This window comes from Trachinotus anak, unplaced genomic scaffold (genome assembly GCF_046630095.1).
Source record: "Trachinotus anak isolate AG129_WGS33_773 ecotype Australia unplaced genomic scaffold, CSIRO_AGI_Tana_v1 ptg000007l, whole genome shotgun sequence".
Lineage (NCBI taxonomy): Eukaryota > Metazoa > Chordata > Actinopteri > Carangiformes > Carangidae > Trachinotus > Trachinotus anak.
The window spans coordinates 1263312-1282365 of NW_027273858.1; the positions used below are offsets into that span (position 1 = coordinate 1263312).

Here is a 19054-nt window from a genome sequence, read left to right on the forward strand (position 1 = left end):
CTCCTGATATATTAGCAAGATTTGGTTGTTAGCAAGCCGGTGGTTTGATCCCTGTCTCCTCACAGTGCAAGGCTTTAAACCCCAGATGACCCCAGTGTGTGTGAATCCAAAGAGAAAACCAAAAGTCTCCAGCTGTGCTAGTGGATCTGTGAGGCTGCACAATGGTGCAATGAAGTTTGACCTGATGGTGGAAAGTTTAAGCTCATGGATCAACAGTATTAAAACACGTCATCCTGAAGAGGACATGAATATTTATATTTCATCTCTATTATGCACAAATCACTTTAATAAACTCGGAAACACCCAGAAAGAAACTATTTTAAATGAGATTCTTCAGAGATCAGATCAATTAAAAACTGTCTCTCCCTCCAGGTTTAACTCTCATCAAACTGAAGATGCACAGCTGTTTCACCTTTGAAACTCTGAGCTTTCACTTGTCATGTGAAGAATTTCCATCAACACGAATCCACTCACAGCCTGAAGCGTCTCTGTTCACACAATAACATTCTTTAGCTAAACATTCGTCAGTGAGACATAAAGTTGATATTATTTAACCTTTATTTTACCAGGTAAGACTTTAAGAACAGATTCTAATTAACAATGACGGCCTGGCAAGTGTCAGAAAACACTTGTGGGGGAGAAGGAGGGGCCACCCCACTGCTGGGCAGACAAAAACAAATTAACAAAAACATAAGACATGAAAATGAAGAAACAAAGAAAATTACTAATTAATCAAATCAAACAGAAGTTTAGAGATAAATTTGTCCAATTTTTGTGTTTTTCTAACAAATTCCAGTCATTAGCAGCAGCAGACTGGAAAGACAACAAGACAAAGGACATGTTGGATTTAGGGGCTTTTACTCTGATTTAAGAAGAAGACTGTGTGTTGTGTTTGGTCACAATGAACAGGGGAGTGAGCATCCAAGAGGAGTTTTATAATGAGTGTAAACCAGAGTGTGTTACGACGAGTATGCAGAGAGGGACATGTGACCAGAGAACACAGAGGACAGTGATGAACTGTGTAAAGCTTTTGAAGTGTTCCTCTGCAGGTCGTTGTATAGATTGTGTCCCTATAATAAAAGAAGGAAAGTCAGATACTGTGTTGCTCCTGAGAGATTAAGTTTCAACAGTTGTTGTTGATTAAGTTGCTAAAACTTGTGCAAGAACTCAGCAAGTTGATAACAGTGTTCAAAGCAGCGCTGTAAAGAGAAGCTCAGGTGTGTGTGTGTGTGTGTGTGTGTGTGTGAAAGGAAGTGTGAGCACACACAGGACGTGTACACCAGGCAGGAAGCAAAACACTCACAGTGTGTCACCCTGATGCTGCACTGAAGCTTAAGTGTTGTCCCTCACCTTGGATAAAAGCATCTGCCAAATGAGTAAATGTAATGTAATGTACTGTAATGATGTAACGCGCCTGTAATGCAGCGCTGACTACAGAACACTGTTCATGTGCGTCACAGGGATTTTCAATTGTCATGCAAAACCCACAATAAAGCCCAGCGACTCCATCAAAACACAGGTGTGATGCACAGACAGCATTCCAGCTGCAGAGCAGAGAGAAACTCATAATCATCATCACGCAAAGACACATGACAAACACACACAGACACACACACTTCATCTCTGAACACATGCACACGCAGCCATCTCACACGGTGCAGATGTAAAAGTTCCATTTAACAATCACACTTCTTAGAAATGGTTGAGTGCGTGATTAAAAATGAAGCAGCACAAAAATCTGGTGCTGTTTTGACAGATGCTTGTTTTTTATCAAGCTAACATGAGCAGGCAGCAACACAGTTATTCATCCTCTTTGATTTGTGCTTCCATTACTGGTTTGCTGTCATAATATTAGCCCAGTGTGATCAATCTCTCACTTTATCATTCATTTGAAAGCTTTTCTTTTTCACCCCATAGAAGCATAAAAGTAGGTACAGCTGTATCATATGTTCATGAGTTTCAGGATCTACCACGGGGCAGAGAGGATTGTTGTACTATAGAAGCTCATAGTTACCTCACATAATGTCATTCACCTCTTACCTGTATATTCTACACAGCCCTTATGGGATCGATTCAATTTCATATTAAACGTTTGCACAGAAAATTCCCAACAATGAGGGATGCACGGATGCAGCTGTTTCTGTCCCGACACAGATTCTGAGACCTGAACTCAAGGTATCAATACTGAGTGTTGATCTGACTCTGGTTCTCTGTTTTTCCTACATTTAAAATCTGTGCACTTCACTGTGTAGAACTCATTTGCATCACTTTGCTTCCAAGGTAACAAGAGGTCAGAGATCGATGTGGCACTAACCCCGCAGACACACTGGATGCGTATGTGTCAGCTCTATCTGTTTACTGAGTTTGCAGGAAACTTGAATGTTGGATTTCTCTTCATTCTGATTTATTTTTGACAGAAAATACCTCTTAAACAGCACTGTCTCCGCATGCAGCTGCTGAAATGGTTAAAAAATATAGTGTAATATTGCTGGTGTGATGTCAAAATAACATCAACAGCTCATTTCTCTATTACGTTTATTTTTGCTGCAAGACCCTGAACTTCTAGATCATGTGACGCAGTCGCGACGTAAGAGACGTGCGTCTCATGTGCGACTCATGCAGACAGTGTGTCCGCTCTAACCCGTCAACACAGGCGCCGAAATGAAAACCAAGACATTCTGCAGCCGCCACGCACACACGACACATCCAGTGCGTCTCCAGCCTGAGACCTGAGTCGGCCTCCTGCTGTGACTGAATCAAAGAGTTTTATGATTGGTGACATCACGGCTGACGCCTGATTGATCCAGTATTTAAGACTGGTGCGTTCCTACGTATGACACTGTTCCTCTCACCTTTTTGTCAGGTAGCTGGTGAAGTTCTTGCCGAAGCCGATGACGCCCCAGTACTCTCCGTTATAGATCCCATCGAAGGCATCAGTGTGGGACAAGGGCACCTGTGCACAAAAAACAGACATAATTTAATTATTATACATTATATATGGGCGCTGCACATGTGTGTCCAGTGAATTCACATCTTCTCATATTACAGCTGTTTATTTATGTGTGTTTTTTATGTAGTAAACTGAAAGATTATCTCAGTGTCAGACCATGAAGCGACTTTTCCCTCTCACTGATTCCTAGAAAAAAAGTTTTTTTCTGTTCTGCTGTGAACGGAAGTGAAAGTTATTTGCTTAAAGCCGACACAAATACAACAGCTGTAAGAAAAGCCTTCTGCTTTCTCTCTGGACTGAAACCATTCTGAATACCAACCATGTTTGAACTCACTCCTGTGCAACATGTTTAAGTCATAAAGCGAGAATCTGAATCTGAACAGCAGACTGTGTGTGAATTTACCAACAGATCTACAGCACATGTAACAAGGTGCGATCATGCCTGACGTGTATGAAGTGTGTGTATCAGTGTCTCACAAGGCCGAATAAACACCTGGTGCACACTGGAGTTATCCAGGAAGGAGAGCAGCGATTGGCTGTAAGCAGACGGAGCGGTCTCGTTGTTCACTACGGCAACCTGGATCCCCTTTGGATCCCCTCCGACACACAAACAGATCAGAGAGATCTGGATGACGGGCAGCAGGAACTGGAAACACAACGAGCTGCAAACACACAGGAGGCAGAGACAGTGAGAAACGCTGTACCGACTACAGTAACGTCTGCTGTTAATTATTAGGTGTTGATATTAAATATTGATCACGCTGACAGACCCAGGCATCCTCTTCATCCGCACCAAGGTTTTGATCATCAGGGCAGCGATGTTTCTCCACTTTGGCAGCATGTGTCTGGCTCGCACCTTCCAGTCCGCTGGACAGTCACACAATACACAATACACACACAACAAGAACACACTTTAAAAAAGAGATTTTCCAAATAAACATTCACCAAACAGTGAGTCACATATCAGTATTTATACAGTTAATATATAGTATTTATCACCCTGTACAACAGGCAACACAGTAAGGAAACACGAAGGTTGGTGACAGCAGAGCAGCAAACATCAGAAGAAATCTGATAATGTACAGACAGAGAGAGAAAGAGGATGATGATCTGAACTGACACATGTTGGACTCATCGCCCACTGTCATTAAAAAAAAACAAAAAACAGGAATCTGAACTGGCAGAAACCACACCTGAAGAGATTTATCTTATCTTATGTATTTTTCATTATGTATTTAATAATAACCCCTTCAATAATGATTTCAGATAACAGTTGTGTTGTAAAGTTAAAGTATAACTTATAATAGACTGTAAAAAAAAAATCCTGTGGTACACGTTTCAAATCAGTACCTGAATATTTGGGAACGTCCTCTGCGGCTCCCGGTCCGATCCCGAGAATTGGCCGACTCTCGTCCCGCCCACTCTCAAACGATTGGCTGCTCTCTAACGGCGCACCCTGAGGACTGGATCCCCGTTTGGAGCCGATCTGATCTGACGTCTCACACAGCTGCAGGAAGGCGTGCTCCAGGGTCTGCAGGAGAAGATGCAGGTGAACAGGGACCAGAAGTCTTGAGTCTACACTTCTTTTTACTCTGCATTGTTTCCCAATCACCTGTGCATCTGCACATACATCACTTTGTCCCTCACAATGGAAGCTGTGTTAGAACGAGGAATCAAATCACTGACTTGTTTTGAGTTTAGTGTCTCTTGGTTGAATTTTCTCCCCAAAAGTCGGGGAGAAGATACATTTTCCAACAACTGTGCAATGACATTAACAACTCCAGACTACTGCTGCTTCGTGGTCCCACGAACAGCCTCCCTGCCCTGACTACCAGCTCCCCTGGGTGTCCATGTGGTCCGTCAGGGGTTCAAACAGTACTCACTGTTGCACTGTGCTGCTTCATGACTGCATCTGGAGGACCTTCAGCCAGCAAATGGCCATTTCGCATGAGACCGACCTGGAGAACGGAGAAAACAGAAAAAGAACGGTGTTATTTTTTGTCTTTATCAAACAAAAGTTGTCACTTGTTTATGTTTGGATACAACTTTTTTCATCCACAAGATTTTTATGGCAAGAATGGAAATTTTTCCAAATAAGAAAATAAAAACCTTGCACATTTTTAGCTTCTCCAGTGGTAAAAACTGTGATAATTGAAGGAATAACATAAATGTTGGGGAGCGTTTTCCTTTCAAGATAACCTTTGATGAAAGTTAATGTTAAAGCTCGTTTTCAAGTGCTTTGACCCTCTGTTGTATTACAACAGTGGGCAACAGAGAGGAGCTGTTTTAGCTCTAATTAATTAACAATATTTCTTACTCTTTGGGGAATGAGCATTTCATCATGTCAGGACTTTGCGGACACACGGACACATGTTTACCAGACAGAGCTCGACTCTTCAAACAACAGCAGCGCGTTGACACAGTTCTCTCAGGGTGTCACAGTCACAAAGACTGAAATAAATCAGTGAATCCACCTCATTCTCCCTCGATCGGTGTGATCTGCCTCCACCCACCCATCATTTAACCCTGGATGGAGAAATCACTGAGCTGCATGAGCGGTCAGACTGGTTTCAGAATTCCTGCCTCCTGTGTTTACATGTAGCTGCATCTGTGACCCTGGACCTGGTTTTGTGCAGCTTGAGAACAAGCTTGAGTGATGAAGTCTGAGTTTCAGTTTGAATATGACACCCTACACACACACACACACACACACACACACACAGTAGCTACACATGTACACAAAACAAGGGGGAGGAAGTCCAGAGGTGTTTGTTTGTTCAGCTACACACCAATGCGTGGTAGGGGACTGAAAGAGAAGTGAGATTTCAGCTTCTGAAAATCTCCTCTGCACGTTTCCTTAAAGTCATTATGAACACTCAGAAATAAACGGCCACGTCATCATAAAAGAATAGTTTGGGAAATACTTTTATTACTTTTTTTTAATGTTATGAAAAGGTGACTCAGTATTGCAGTGTAGAGCAAATTAGTTCTAGTGTCGTTGTTTGATTGTATTTTAAAACCATGCGACTTTTAAAGAAGAAATGCTGTTAGGATGAGGACCCTCACTTAAGTCTGGCTCTTAACAACTTGTCATTTGAGTACAGATTAATCAAACAAGATGCAACATGCTAAGTAGTGAGCTTTAACTATTAACATGGGGGGAGCCGTGTTAGCCATGTGTGTTCTAATGTATGTTCTAATGTTTTTTTTCTGCGGCCAGAAAGGGACAAATTTCCCAAAATGCCGAACTCCACCTTTAAACAGAAAGAAACCTATTGTGGCTTGTGGCCTGATCTACTGTACAAACTCAAAACTGTAAAGCTCTCGGTTTTATACACAAAGAAGATTAGTGGTGAAACAGTGAATGAACTCATGGGGTGACTGGATTTATGCCGATCCAAGCATTAGTTAGACGAGCAGTGAAGGTGACACAGGCGTTAAATGTACTGTAAATATGTAGGACTAAAGGCTTTTACTTTGGTACTTGGCTGCATGTCCAAATGAAACCTCTGCTGACTTTATTTTGAAATACTACACAAAGTTTTTCAAGGCCCAACATCCAGATCAGTCGTTTAGCACATTGCACCATGATCACATGATAAAAATGATGTCGTCATTGCCAATAAACTTCTTCCATCTTTAGGTAATTACTTTTCTAGCATATCAAAGTAAATGAAACAAACCAGTATCAGTGTCACCAACACATCCTTTCACACAGACTGACCCTAAAGGATTAATGCTGGCACCAGTCTATATGTTTCTTACTCTCATGACAAGAGCAAAACCAACACAGCTAATGTTACTCAACAGGAGTGAAAAGTGCATCTGTTGTAAGAACTGTATCGGGCTTTAGATACTTCATCAGTTCATTGTTTGATTTGGCCTTTTCATTGGATTTCTCAATAGTCTTTAACCTTTAAAGTGTTTTGTGAACCAAAACAATAAATTAGGAACCAAATGATTTGAAGTTTTCTCACTCAGTTTGAGCTTTTGTTCCTCCTGTCAAAGCTAATAAAGAATAAACTTGATATAACATAGTGACACAGAATAAATATGAATGGACCCCTTGTTTTTGAGGACTATTGTGGACGCGGTGCGATTGATCTTGCGCTTGTATTCCTGAATGGTTTTGAGTGTGCATGTGTATTTATGCTTAATTTATCTTGTGTGTGTACGTGCATGGCTCCGTGAATTATCTCACCACATTGGCTTGCCTGGCCTCCTCTATGTAGTGCGTGGTGATGATGACAGAGACTTTCCCTGTCTTCACAATCTCCACCAGATGCTGCCAGATCCTAGAAAGGAGACAGAAGAAACCAAACGAATTACGTAACACTTGACCCACTCGCTAATAAGAGTTTTCCTAAAATCCCAGTCTGGAAAAGCTTGTGGCTTCCAGCAGCCGTTCTCCTGCCAACCGTCTGATCTGATGAGGCTTTGTGGTGCGATTACACAACGAGATTGGAGCAACACGCTGCAGCGTGCCTTCAAACAAGTTTCCTTTTTATAACATATGAACAAATCTTCATACAGAAGGTTCTACTATTAAGCATTTATAAGCAGTATATAAACATTTAATTTAAAAAGTATGTAACACACTATAATGTAGTTGTAAGCAGATATAAGTGTAACCACTATAACACCTCCTGTTGTATAAACAGTTAATAAATAGTGTAAAATATGTTTTCAAAAGAGATAAATGGCACATTAATAAACACTTGAAAACATAAATAATACAATAATAAATAAACAAAATGTCCTGATATCTGCTTATAATTACATTATATTTGTTTCTAAATCATTTATGTTATTATACTGCTAATAAATCATAAATAGGGGGAATTACAGTAAAATATTAACCATCAAATAAAGCTAAAAAGAAATAAAAAGTGAGAAATGAATGTGAACAGGGTGTTTATTTAATTTCTTTATTTAAGCCTCGACAATCATTGAGGTTTCCCTTGTTTGCAGTGATGTCGAGATACACAAAAAAATACACAATTCAAAAGAGGACCTTGTGAACCTTTAATTACATGTATGCAAACGGTCATTCTGACATAACAGAGGATTCAAAGTTCAGGATAAAATGTATTTTAACTGTTTGAAGAGAAGTTCATGTGGAAGAGCATTTACAGCTGAGTGAATTACTGATTAACTGCCAGTACAGACAGACAACCTATCAATATAATACCAATATTGAGATAGCAAAGATTTTATCTGGGGTTTTGGTTATTGTTTAATCACATTACAGCTTAAATGTTGTTTTTATGGTGTTAAAGGAAACATAAAAGTTCAGTGACGCACTTCTCTGCACTCATTCTGAGTTTAGAACAAATACCATGTAACAGTAAAGTCACAGCTTCAAATCTTTACTGTCAGCTATAAACATATAAAATATAAGTCAAAAATGACATGTTTTAAGATTGTATATGACGGCAGGTGTGATTTTCCACATTAGGATGCAGAGTGGATGTAACTAATGAATTTATGGCTGAATCAAAATAAGAGGACAGTTGTATGACACATGCTGTATTGTGTGTGTGTTTGTGTGTGTGTGTGTGTGTGTGTGTGTGTGTGTGTGTGTGTCAGAACATACTTGGCCCTGAGCACAGGGTCCACTCCAACCGTCGGCTCGTCCAGGATGAGCAGCTCTGGATTCTGAAGCAGAGCTGCTCCGAGGGAAACCCTGCGCTTCTGACCCCCACTGCAACAAACACACACACAAAAAAAGAGTCAAAGGTCGACAGAGGTCTTCTGCTACATTCTTAATTGTTGCGTAACCGATAATCCACCTCCGCTCTGTGCATGCCACTCACTCCTGAGGGAGGTGGTAGCAGACGAACCTGCCTGACAACACAGAGACAAATAACAAGGCCTGAGAGCGGGATGTTGGGAGAAAGGTTGATCAGGTTGATCCCACAGCCGATGAGACGCAGACATGTGCCACACAACGAGTTTACTCATACCAAGCATTTTTTTCATATTATGTGTAAACAGTTTCAACAGCCTGTGTCACGTCAGGCTGCAGCAGGAGAATCGCTAACACAACAAAATGCCATCATGCAAAATCTAAAATAAAACACTTCTCATTTTTAGTTTCATCCAGAAGCTGCAGCTCAGTAACATGACAGCCTGTTACGGCACAGATGACATAAATATTACATGAAGTGCTAATGAACGCTGGTTTGAGGGGCCTCTCTGGAAACAGAAGGGTCTTTGTAATGAATCAGGGATGTGAATCATGATCTGTAACAAGAGCTGTTTACTTTTCCTCCAATAACTGCAGAATATACGAGCCAATCAACCACTTTCTAAGATGCCTGAGAGCTTGAAACAGTCAGTTTTCTCTCGACTGACATGGAAAATAAAGTCACATTTTCAAAAATAACTTCATGCTTAAAGCAGATACTCAACAGAAATATTTGGTGAAATGCCAAATAGTCTATTTTTAATTTGCACTGCTTGTTTCCTTTTATGGCTCGAAAACAAGGATCATTTCCCATGGAAAAGATGAAAATGTGTAGAGCTGATAATGGAGGTTCATCTGAGTGGAAAGTTTTAGTAGCTACGAGCTGCCAGGAGTCCGAGCAGCAGGAAGCTGGCAGCGAGGCGATGAACATGGCTCTGCAGATATCACCATTTGTTCAATGGGACAATGCTGCATAGTGCAAACTGTGCTGCTAATGAGAGGCAGCTGGATGTAGAGTGACAGCTTCTGGGGAAAAGGGAAATCTTGTGCTTTACTTTGGTGCACAAGTTAATATCTTGTGTGTATGAGATTGAAAAAAGCCGTTTGGCCTTCAACTATACTCCAACTTCTTTCCTATTGAAATTATTAATCAGCTACATAGCGGTGACTTTTTATGTTTATTATTATGTTATCCAAAAGACTTAGTGGAAATTTCTTTCAATTACTGTATCCATGGTTTTGGATTTGCATAATTAAACAAATAACACAGAAGTTGGGTCAAAACCCAACATCTTCATCTTGAACTTGTGACGAGATTGAAAATGATGATTTGACCAAGTTCTTTCCCAGAACCACAGAACAAATCCAACAATGTTACTGTATCTGTCGATGCTGGACAGACATAATAACCCTCTGATAAATGGAAATTACATAATGTCTTTGTAAGGTAAGAATATTTAGACAAGCTGATTTACACAGTAAAAGGGAAGCTAATCTCTTCATTTGACTCTTGCTTGTATCCTTATCAGACAAAGTCATGTTGTTTTATGGGCACTGGGTTTACAACATGTGGAGAAGAGAGATTATTATGTGTGTCTGTGTTTGTCTCTCTCTCTCTCTCTCTGTGTGTGTGTGTGTGTGTGTGCACATCCATTTATTGCAACTCAGGTGTCAAAGTCCGCCGGCATCTGTGGACAGCTGTAAAAACACATTTAGCTCACTTCATAAACTGGCTCTATTTAGGGATGTGCTGCCTGTGGCCTCAGTTCACCACACTGTAATCAACACTTGGATCTAACATCTTTGGGTCACATCATGACACATTGCATCATTTCAGGGACAGTATCATATCAGAAGGATAAGTTAGGCGATTGCTACAAATCGAACAATGCTGACGCTCAGTTGTCTAAAGTTCACCTGCTGCAAATCTGCTCCAAGCCCCAGGTCACATTCTGCTTTAGTGTGTTATGTTCACGTCTTTCTGGGGAAGTCACTGTGTTTGAACTCGTCCCGTCTGTTAGACCACACATAGTTTCACCTGAGATTTCGGACCAGGCTGTGCTTCTGAGGTAGATCCAGGAAGTCGATGAGGAAGTCCCTGCGTGCCTGGGTTTCCTTTGACGTCAGGCCGTGGATTCGGCCAAAGAAGGTCAGGGTGTCGCTGATGGTAAACTCGTTGTACAACGCCAGCTCCTGTGCAACACAAACGCAAAAGGTTGTGTGTGTTTGTGTGTGTGGACGTTATGTTCTTCACAGCCCCGGATGAATTACTACAGAGAGGTGGTGCTTGTTACTGCAGATTTTCAGTCCCCATGTGGATCTCAACCATGTGTCTGTCCTCACCTCACTGATACATGTCTGGCTTCCATAGAGCCGGTCCCTACAATTATCTCTGTCCATAATAATAGAATAATACGTGACAAACTACTTGCTCTCTTTAACCTAATGCTAACACATGTCAATATATTTGTGTTTAAATCTCAATTAAAAATTGATCAGAAAAGAATCTGAGCGAGTATTTGATCCCAGCTTGACTCTTCTGTCATCTCTCTCATCCTTCCTTTGATGATAAATTGATTAATAAAATATCCATTATTAAAAAAAATCAAAATATCTAATAATGCATCACTAAACTCTTGGTATAGACCACAGCACAATACTGGTCCATCAGAAAAACTCACAATAACAACATTTTCCTTAAGCACAGCAAAGCTATACAATATTACAACCAACGACACTGCTGCTTTCTAAGACTTCAATCCACTTCCATAACTGTCTGGATTTATTGAGTGGAAAATGTGTAATCTTGAAGGAGTGAGAGCTTAAATAATCAATATATCTGTAACAAAAAATGAATAGGATGTATTATAAGCTGCTGGCATCTCTGTTCAAGTCGAAGTTACACGTCGGTGAATTCCCCTGCATTGCGACATCAGACAAACACCAGCCAAGTTCACCACAGCAGCACAACAGTTGCAAACTGGGGAGCAGATGAGGTGTCACATTTCCTCCTCTCTGGGTCACAGGCCACTTCCTGCAGGGACGAGTGCGATGCTCACGGTTACACACAGGAGAACTCATGCCGTGTGTGTTATCAGCCTCATCAGGTATCCATTGTGACAGTAATGAGACACACTCAGGCGCGGCTCACTGACTGTAACAGAAGATAAATTAACCAAGCCCTCGAGCAAGGCGCTTGATTAATTCGATAGTCCCTGATCTGAGTGCTGGGGTCAAACTTCTCTTCACCAAACACACATTTAAAAAAAAAACTTCCCTGGACAAACAAAGGTTTAAATGTGGAGCTGAAAGACTGAAAGACTGGACTTGATGCTAACATAGCACTGTGAGGAATTGGACTGGACTGAAGAAAAAATAAAGGCTATTTAAGACCTTTTTGTCTCTAATTAAACGTGAATTAATATTTAGCTGCAAAAATATAGAAAGAAAGCTTTCGGAGTGAACATACAGAAGTCCATGAATTTCAAAGGCCATGAATTTGTGGCTTTTCCAAACATTTCAAGGACCTTTGGGCACGAGTATATCGCAGTGGGATTATTTATACCTGTGGCATGTATCCAACCATCTTCCCCGGCACGTCATGACCAGGAAATGCAGGCGGCTTCCCCAACACAGTGATGTGACCCCGCGAGATTTTCAGAGTTCCCACGATGCATTTCAGCAGTGTGGTCTTCCCGCATCCACTGGGGCCCAAAAGACCATAACTGCAACAGAGAATCAAGAGTTCGAGACAATTCTACATTTGGCAAAGTGATGATTCATTTTTGTTCACCATTTGTCCACCAGGTTTTATTGTCAGAGAAACATGCAGCGTGTAAGCGTTTAAATACAGTGATGTTGCTATGACAGTGGTTGTTAGACGCTCCCTCTGGCACATAAACACACCGTCACAGCTCCAACTAGACTGTTCAGTCATCAAACGGGTGAAGTGAATGAAAATTAGTGGACCGTGTTAAAGAACCTGTGGCTTCTGTAAGGAAAGGAAGGTGTGGAAGCACTTCAGGTGGAACAGCAGAAATAGATTATGTCAATGTAAACATGTGAAGATAACCAGATGACTATATTAGATAAAACCCAACAAGCAGCAGTGTTACAATACGACTGTGTAAGTTACCTTCAAACCAAACAAAGCTCCCTAAAGTAGACCATGATGCTTTATTATTATTATTATTATTATTATTATTATTATCCAACTCTTAGCAAAACAGTGAACAAGTGTATTTAAAAAAATGTCAGCCTACTCTTTTAAATAGTTAAATAGCTGTCTTGTATTACGTCCATGACAGATTCTGTCTTTTTTATACAGCTTTTAATGTCCCTCTCTTTTCCTTTCATTACTCTTTAAAGCTGATTCCTCTGTTTAAATCAGGTAAACGTGCATATTAAACAAAATGAAAAAAAGAAAGCAGATCACATGGAACCAACTTCATACTTCACACATTCCAGGTGTAACACTATATCTCCTTTTTCACCCATCACATTTCTGACCTGTTAGAAATGTGAGTAAAGCTTGTTCAAATGCTATTTCGAAAAAACTATTTCCGACTCAAGGTTTCTGTTTCTCTCCATTTTTCTCGTTTCATCTGTCACCTCAGGAATGCAGGTATGTGTGAAAAAAGTGATCTTGTCTGTTGCTAAACCACATAAATCTTCTCTAACAAAGCTCACGAGCAGAAAAATGACAAAAGAGAGAACATGAAAAAAAAAGGTAAGCATTATGATTTAAGTTCTTCTAGGAACTTAGAGCTGGACTACAAAGTAAAAAACATGACTTTCATTGAGATGACATACTATACATTTCTTTGTAATGACGCCAGACGACTCTCAGTGTTCTTTAGGGTGACTGAATTTTCCTGTTTCAGCCGTTAAGGAGGCAAACAAAGTAAATTCATTGAAGGTAAACCTGACTATCCTGCAGGACATTAAGATCTTGCTGAACTGATCAGTCAGCAGATACATGACAAAGGATGAGGCTGGAGTAGACTGGTTCCAGTCAAGTCCTGGACACCTCACCCAAGAATGCTAACCTTATTTGCATATCCAGGCCCAGAACAGATCTACTGACTTGTCCAAGTGCATTGCTTGTGCCTTTAAGAGCTACATGTGAAGTAAATCTATCTTTAGATCTGATATGAAATGAAATATCACAAAATATCAAGCACATGAATAGATGAAGTGAAACTCTCCTTTAAGCTGGGTTTAGTTTTGACAAAGAGATAAAGACTTAGACGTCTTATTGATGAAGGAAAACAGCCTGAAATCACAGCCATGCTGACACATTTGAATAAGTATACGCTCCACTCACATTTGGCCTTGTGGTACAGTCAGGTTGAGGTTGCTGAGGACCTTCAGTTTGCCGTATGAGCGGCACACATCCCGGCAGCGGATCGCAAACTCCTCCTGTCCAGCAGGCGGAGCAGCCTCCAAATCAGCCTTCATGTTCTCCTCCTTCAGCTGGAAGATATAAGAGATATAATAACAATATTCATGGATGTCTCTTCTGATTTCACCATGTCCACTGAGCAAACGTGACACACGGAGAATCACTCAGTCATATCACTGCACAGGACCACAATAACAAACGATGCGCTCGTCCTCCATTATTTACTGAACGCACATTAGCCATCACACATTCACACACATTATGAAGGTTTAGCCTCAGTTTCACACTCTATCTCTATAAATAGTGTTTTTCTTTTCTTCAGTGTGAGATGAACTCTCCGAAGTGAACTGACCCGTGAACTCTCTCTCTGAAGGAGAACAACTCAACATGAAAATATTATTTGCAGGAACAAATGAATGTACGTCATTGGTGCAATCATACACTCTTCCTCCAAGAAGAAGGGAGGAGTTAAATAAAGCTGTCAACTTGACAAAAAAAGTCACCAATTTTTCCTGGAGCTGTAACTTTTTAAACACTGGAGTAAAGTGCAGCGATTGTAAATACACTATACATCTAATATTAGTGGGGTAAACAGGTCGACATGCTAAATATTTTATATACTATATACTCAACTGACCAACTGCAATGTAAACTGAGGGCAGCTCAGACTGAACATTAGTGAGATAATACTGTTCAACTCTTCTGCTTTGTGATGTGGCTTCATGGCGCTGAAAGCTTCACCTCACTGCTGCAGCTTCTGTCACTCACTGAAGTGTTTTCATTGTCATATCACCATTATTCAAATATTAATGATAAGAGGGGACAAAGTTCTCCAGTCTCCTTCTTTGTTTTTCACTCAAAAATAAATTTAAAAAATAAATTTTACACCCATACATCAAATCACAAACACTTTTGCCTCAGCTGCAGTGGTTGATCGTCCATGATGAATCATTTTCACTGGCCAGAAACGGCTTTAAGAGCCAAGCATGTTCACGCATACAAGGAATTTGTAAAGAGGAAATTTCATTGCTTCCCTATTTTGCAATCCTGCACAGGGACACACATCCATACATAACAAATTAACTGTGAAATGCACAAATCCTTTTTTTTAAAAAACTATAACATGCTGCTGTGATTATCTGCAAAACACCAGACAAATGTTTCATGTGTATCGTGTTGCATTGTATCATAGCACATTGTATTGTATTGTATTCTATTGTACATTCCATTCATTCCAGAAACACAACTGCTCCTTTTATTGTCACTACGTTTAGCTTGTTGTGTTATGTTATACTGTAAAGTGCTGCTTTACAGTATAACACTGCTGATAAACCACCTAAAATGGATTCTGTAAAAAAAATGTTTTTCATTAAAACATGCTTAATATTATACTTTTATAAAATTTAATGTTACGAATAAAACACTGAAATTTCAGATACATCGAGCTTTCTTATTCCTGTTATTGATTAACAGAGTGATGTAACGCAACAGATGAAAAATGAAAAACAAACTTTGCAGCACAACTTAACGATTCATATGACCCAACATATTTTACATGTAGTTTTCAGAATCTAGATATGAAGAATATTCAAGCTCACTCCTTCAGAAGGAAGCAGCGAGTCAGTCAGTTTCATTCCTGTGCAGATGTTTGCAGCTCCATCAGTGGGAGTGGTGGTGGTTTAAAAAGGCTTTACTCCAAGCAGCTGAGAGAAAATGCAAACCATTCTTGTATGTAAGACAGCCACCAAACCACTGAGGGTGGTGACCAGATTAGTCTTTTTTTTTTCCAAGAATGCAAGTAGGGAGAGAAACTAGTCTAACCTTTAACCCAAAAGATGAATCTCAGGTCTGGAAAAACAACAAACAGTAACATCCCTCTCAGACTCTGATGCTCCTGGTGCTCTCTGTGCATCTTGTCAGGGTTCAACAGACAAAGTATTTGGGTCGTACAACAATCCTTTGCCCAGTAATCTCTAATAACAGCTTTCTTTCACGGGTTTCCCCCGGTCTCTAACTAACTCCCTCCTTTAATCCAGCATTTCTCATTTTCTAGCGAGGAGATTAGGCAGATTGCATTGCATAATCTGATACATTTGGTTGGCCTCACCTTTAACACCATAGCCTACATCTGCAAAATATATCACCTTCTGCAAAACAGATGTCACCTTCATTCTATATGAATTACCCTGTGGTTGGTGGAGGTTGAGATCATTTTAGACGACAAGCTGATTTTAAGTTAAGATCTGTTAGTGACATCTGAGATAATGCTGGAAAAAGATAAAGTTGCCTTATCTGCACTGACAGTAAACGTCAACTTGATGGAGGATGAACAAGGAATTGAACTCACCACGACAGAAGCAGAAGACAAAAAGGGAGAAGTGGAAAGGATGAAGAGCAGCAGATGAGTGTCTCCACAGACTGAAGACAACAGTTTAAGAGCATGTGAACATCAGCTGACACAAACATCTCAGGAAATTCAAAGTGGAAGAACAGGTTCAGTTCACCAGGCGGCAGGAGGAGAACAGATGCTTTCTTCTGAAGAATACCCACCTAACACACACACACACACCCACACACACACACACACACACACACACTTCTTCACATAACACTACTCAGAACTTTTTCTTTTACCTTTGCACAAAATCACCAAACATTTGATGGCTGCAGATTCACATGTTGCCAGAAAACCTTTTTTTTAAAGAGCTTGATTATTTAGCCCAAATACAGGATTGTTAGAAAATCCACAATATAAAGAGTCTGCAACCAGAGTCCCACTTTTCCAGCCAGCACCCTCTGGATGCACAGACCGATAATGAGAGAGCACCACGTTGTGCATCTGCGGGCACTTTCCTCTAACACTGACCTCAAACAGCCCGACACAGCCTCGCTTTTCATTCATACTCTGCTCTGCTCTGCTGATCAGGAAGAATTCCTACCTTGCCCGCCAAGTCGTTGCCAACTTTTGTCACCGCCAAGTGGAAGAAAACGGGCTTGACAGGCGCGCTCAAACCTCTGGGGATTCAGCGGCGAATGCGACACATTCCCCGATGCACAAACTGTTAAAGGTGGCCCCACTGTCGGGCTATTTATAAGCCGAGCCTCGGCAGCCTACATCCACCGCCGACCAGCTGCTGCACTCTCACTTCTCCCTTTCACATCAGCGCGTCGCACAGGATGTGAGCGCTGCAGCGGCGCGCTGCACGGCGCTCCCTCTCCCTCTCTCCCCCCTTCTGGCCCTGTTGCTTAAACGACAGCGCTCATGTTCCTCCCCACTGAACTTGAATGCTCAGCTGAACACTGCCATAAAACTAAAAAATCTGAGATGGTTTCGGGTGCTGCGGCGGCGGGCATCCTGCAGTTTTTCTCCATCTCGCTGCAGCAGTCAGCTGCAGGGACTGGACAGGCCTGCTGGTCGGGGAAAGACTCAATCCTGGACAGTTCCTGCAAGGACAGCATCCTCATTAATCCTCAAGCATCTTACCCGCTCCTCCATTTCGGTGCAGTCTGCAGGTCCGGCCGTCGCATCATCCCGACCGGCAGCCTCCGCGGCCATGGCAGCAGGGAGGAGGGCGGGCCCGGCAGCCGGCTGGGTCCCTGCGAGAAGAGACAGTGATGAGAGGGGGGGGGGGGGGGGGGGGGGAGGAGTGGGCTGGATGCGCTGTGGGACTTTTTACATCAAAGTCGAACGATTCTTTCTCTTTGCTCCGTTTTAAAATGTGACTCTTCAGAGAAACGACTCAGTGAGAACAAACAGGATTTTAGTGGTTTTGTCTGATTTGTTCTCCTGCAGAACTTATTGCTGATTCTGGACCCCAGAGCGCATCTGCAGCTGTAGGAGGCTGCAGAGCACATAAACTGACCTGTAGCTGTACAGACTCGGGCTCCACTGCAGCAAATATCACTTCTGACATGTAATTAGATCTGCAGAGACGGAATCCTGCATCGTATCTGTCTTTAATTCAGTATGATGTCGATAAGCACTTATTTAATTAAGTGTAATGATAATGCCACACCTGTTCGTAGGTGAAACTGGTCTTAATTCAGCACTGTGAACAGAGGAAACACCAAACAGCTTGATCTGCTGGGTGTTTGCTGCAGATCGAGCTGACTGGAGCAGGGACCGTGGGCCTTCACCTCAGTGTTGTGTGCCTGTTGCCCGGGGTCTTGTTCGGTTGCATTGCTTCAAGGTGAAGAAATGACAGGCTGGTTCAGCCCTCCCACCCTTCAGTCTCAGACACCTCCCTCCATCAAAACTCTGGAAAAGGATTTAAAAACGAATTATGTGGGAAATATTTTGGTGTAGTCCCCAAAGACACCACAAGATGGAGCCACAAAACAAGAGACTCATCACTGCAGAAGGCCTTCAGATCTTAGCAAAACAAATTCTTTATTTGTGGCTGTTTTTGGGTCAAAATACCTTAAACTAGTCGAAACAACTTGCACCTTCATGGTGGATCGTGGTATATGCATCTGAGGCCCATTATAGTTCATCTGTCAAGGAAATTAATGAAAGAGTGAGGACTGAGCACATGGGTAACAATCCTCAAACTTGGATTAATCACACAAACCCAGATCAGTTCAGCACCTGAACCCAACCTGAACAAAATGAATCTTTGCTGCCAGCTTCACCCTCTGTTCCAAGAGGGTTTACAGCTCAGAAAATCTCAGCTAAATACAGAAACACTCGACACAGGTTAACACCACAGGTGGGCTCATAGAGCCAGACCAGTCAGGATCAACCGGGAGAGAAAGCGTCTGTTTCCTCGACCTCCAGGCTGTGAGAGGTCAAAGTTATCTGTTCAGCACAACGTCAGCTCCACAGCAGACAACTGTTTCCTCTCCAAACCAGAGCTGTACGAGAAAAACCTTAGTCGGAGAAGCCGGGGAAGATTGGAACATTTGTGACACTTCTGTCTGTATCTCTCAGCTATTTTTATCCTGTGTGTTCAAAATGTAAAATAAAGTCGTTACATGTGTCTGCTGATAATGGTGGAGCTGTCGTCCCTGC

General features: G+C 41.5%; 1 protein-coding gene across 4 annotated transcripts in view; it reads right to left on the reverse strand.

The window, feature by feature from the left end:
• The window catches only part of abch1 (ATP-binding cassette, sub-family H, member 1), a 31006-nt gene extending 12771 nt beyond the window's left edge, over positions 1–18235 (reverse strand). The window contains exons 1-12 of one of the 4 annotated variants that reach the window (XM_071479859.1): positions 18181–18235; positions 17528–17640; positions 13966–14114; positions 12205–12364; positions 10678–10832; positions 8547–8654; positions 7152–7245; positions 4834–4908; positions 4301–4481; positions 3721–3817; positions 3444–3612; positions 2853–2953 (exon numbers count right to left, since the gene is read on the reverse strand). In XM_071479859.1, the coding sequence (XP_071335960.1) occupies positions 2853–2953; positions 3444–3612; positions 3721–3817; positions 4301–4481; positions 4834–4908; positions 7152–7245; positions 8547–8654; positions 10678–10832; positions 12205–12364; positions 13966–14114; positions 17528–17599 (1361 nt within the window). In that variant the 5' untranslated portion in view covers positions 17600–17640; positions 18181–18235. The other 3 variants (XM_071479860.1, XM_071479862.1, XM_071479861.1) reach the window with 3 other exon arrangements.
• Between the last annotated feature and the right edge of the window lie 819 nt (positions 18236–19054).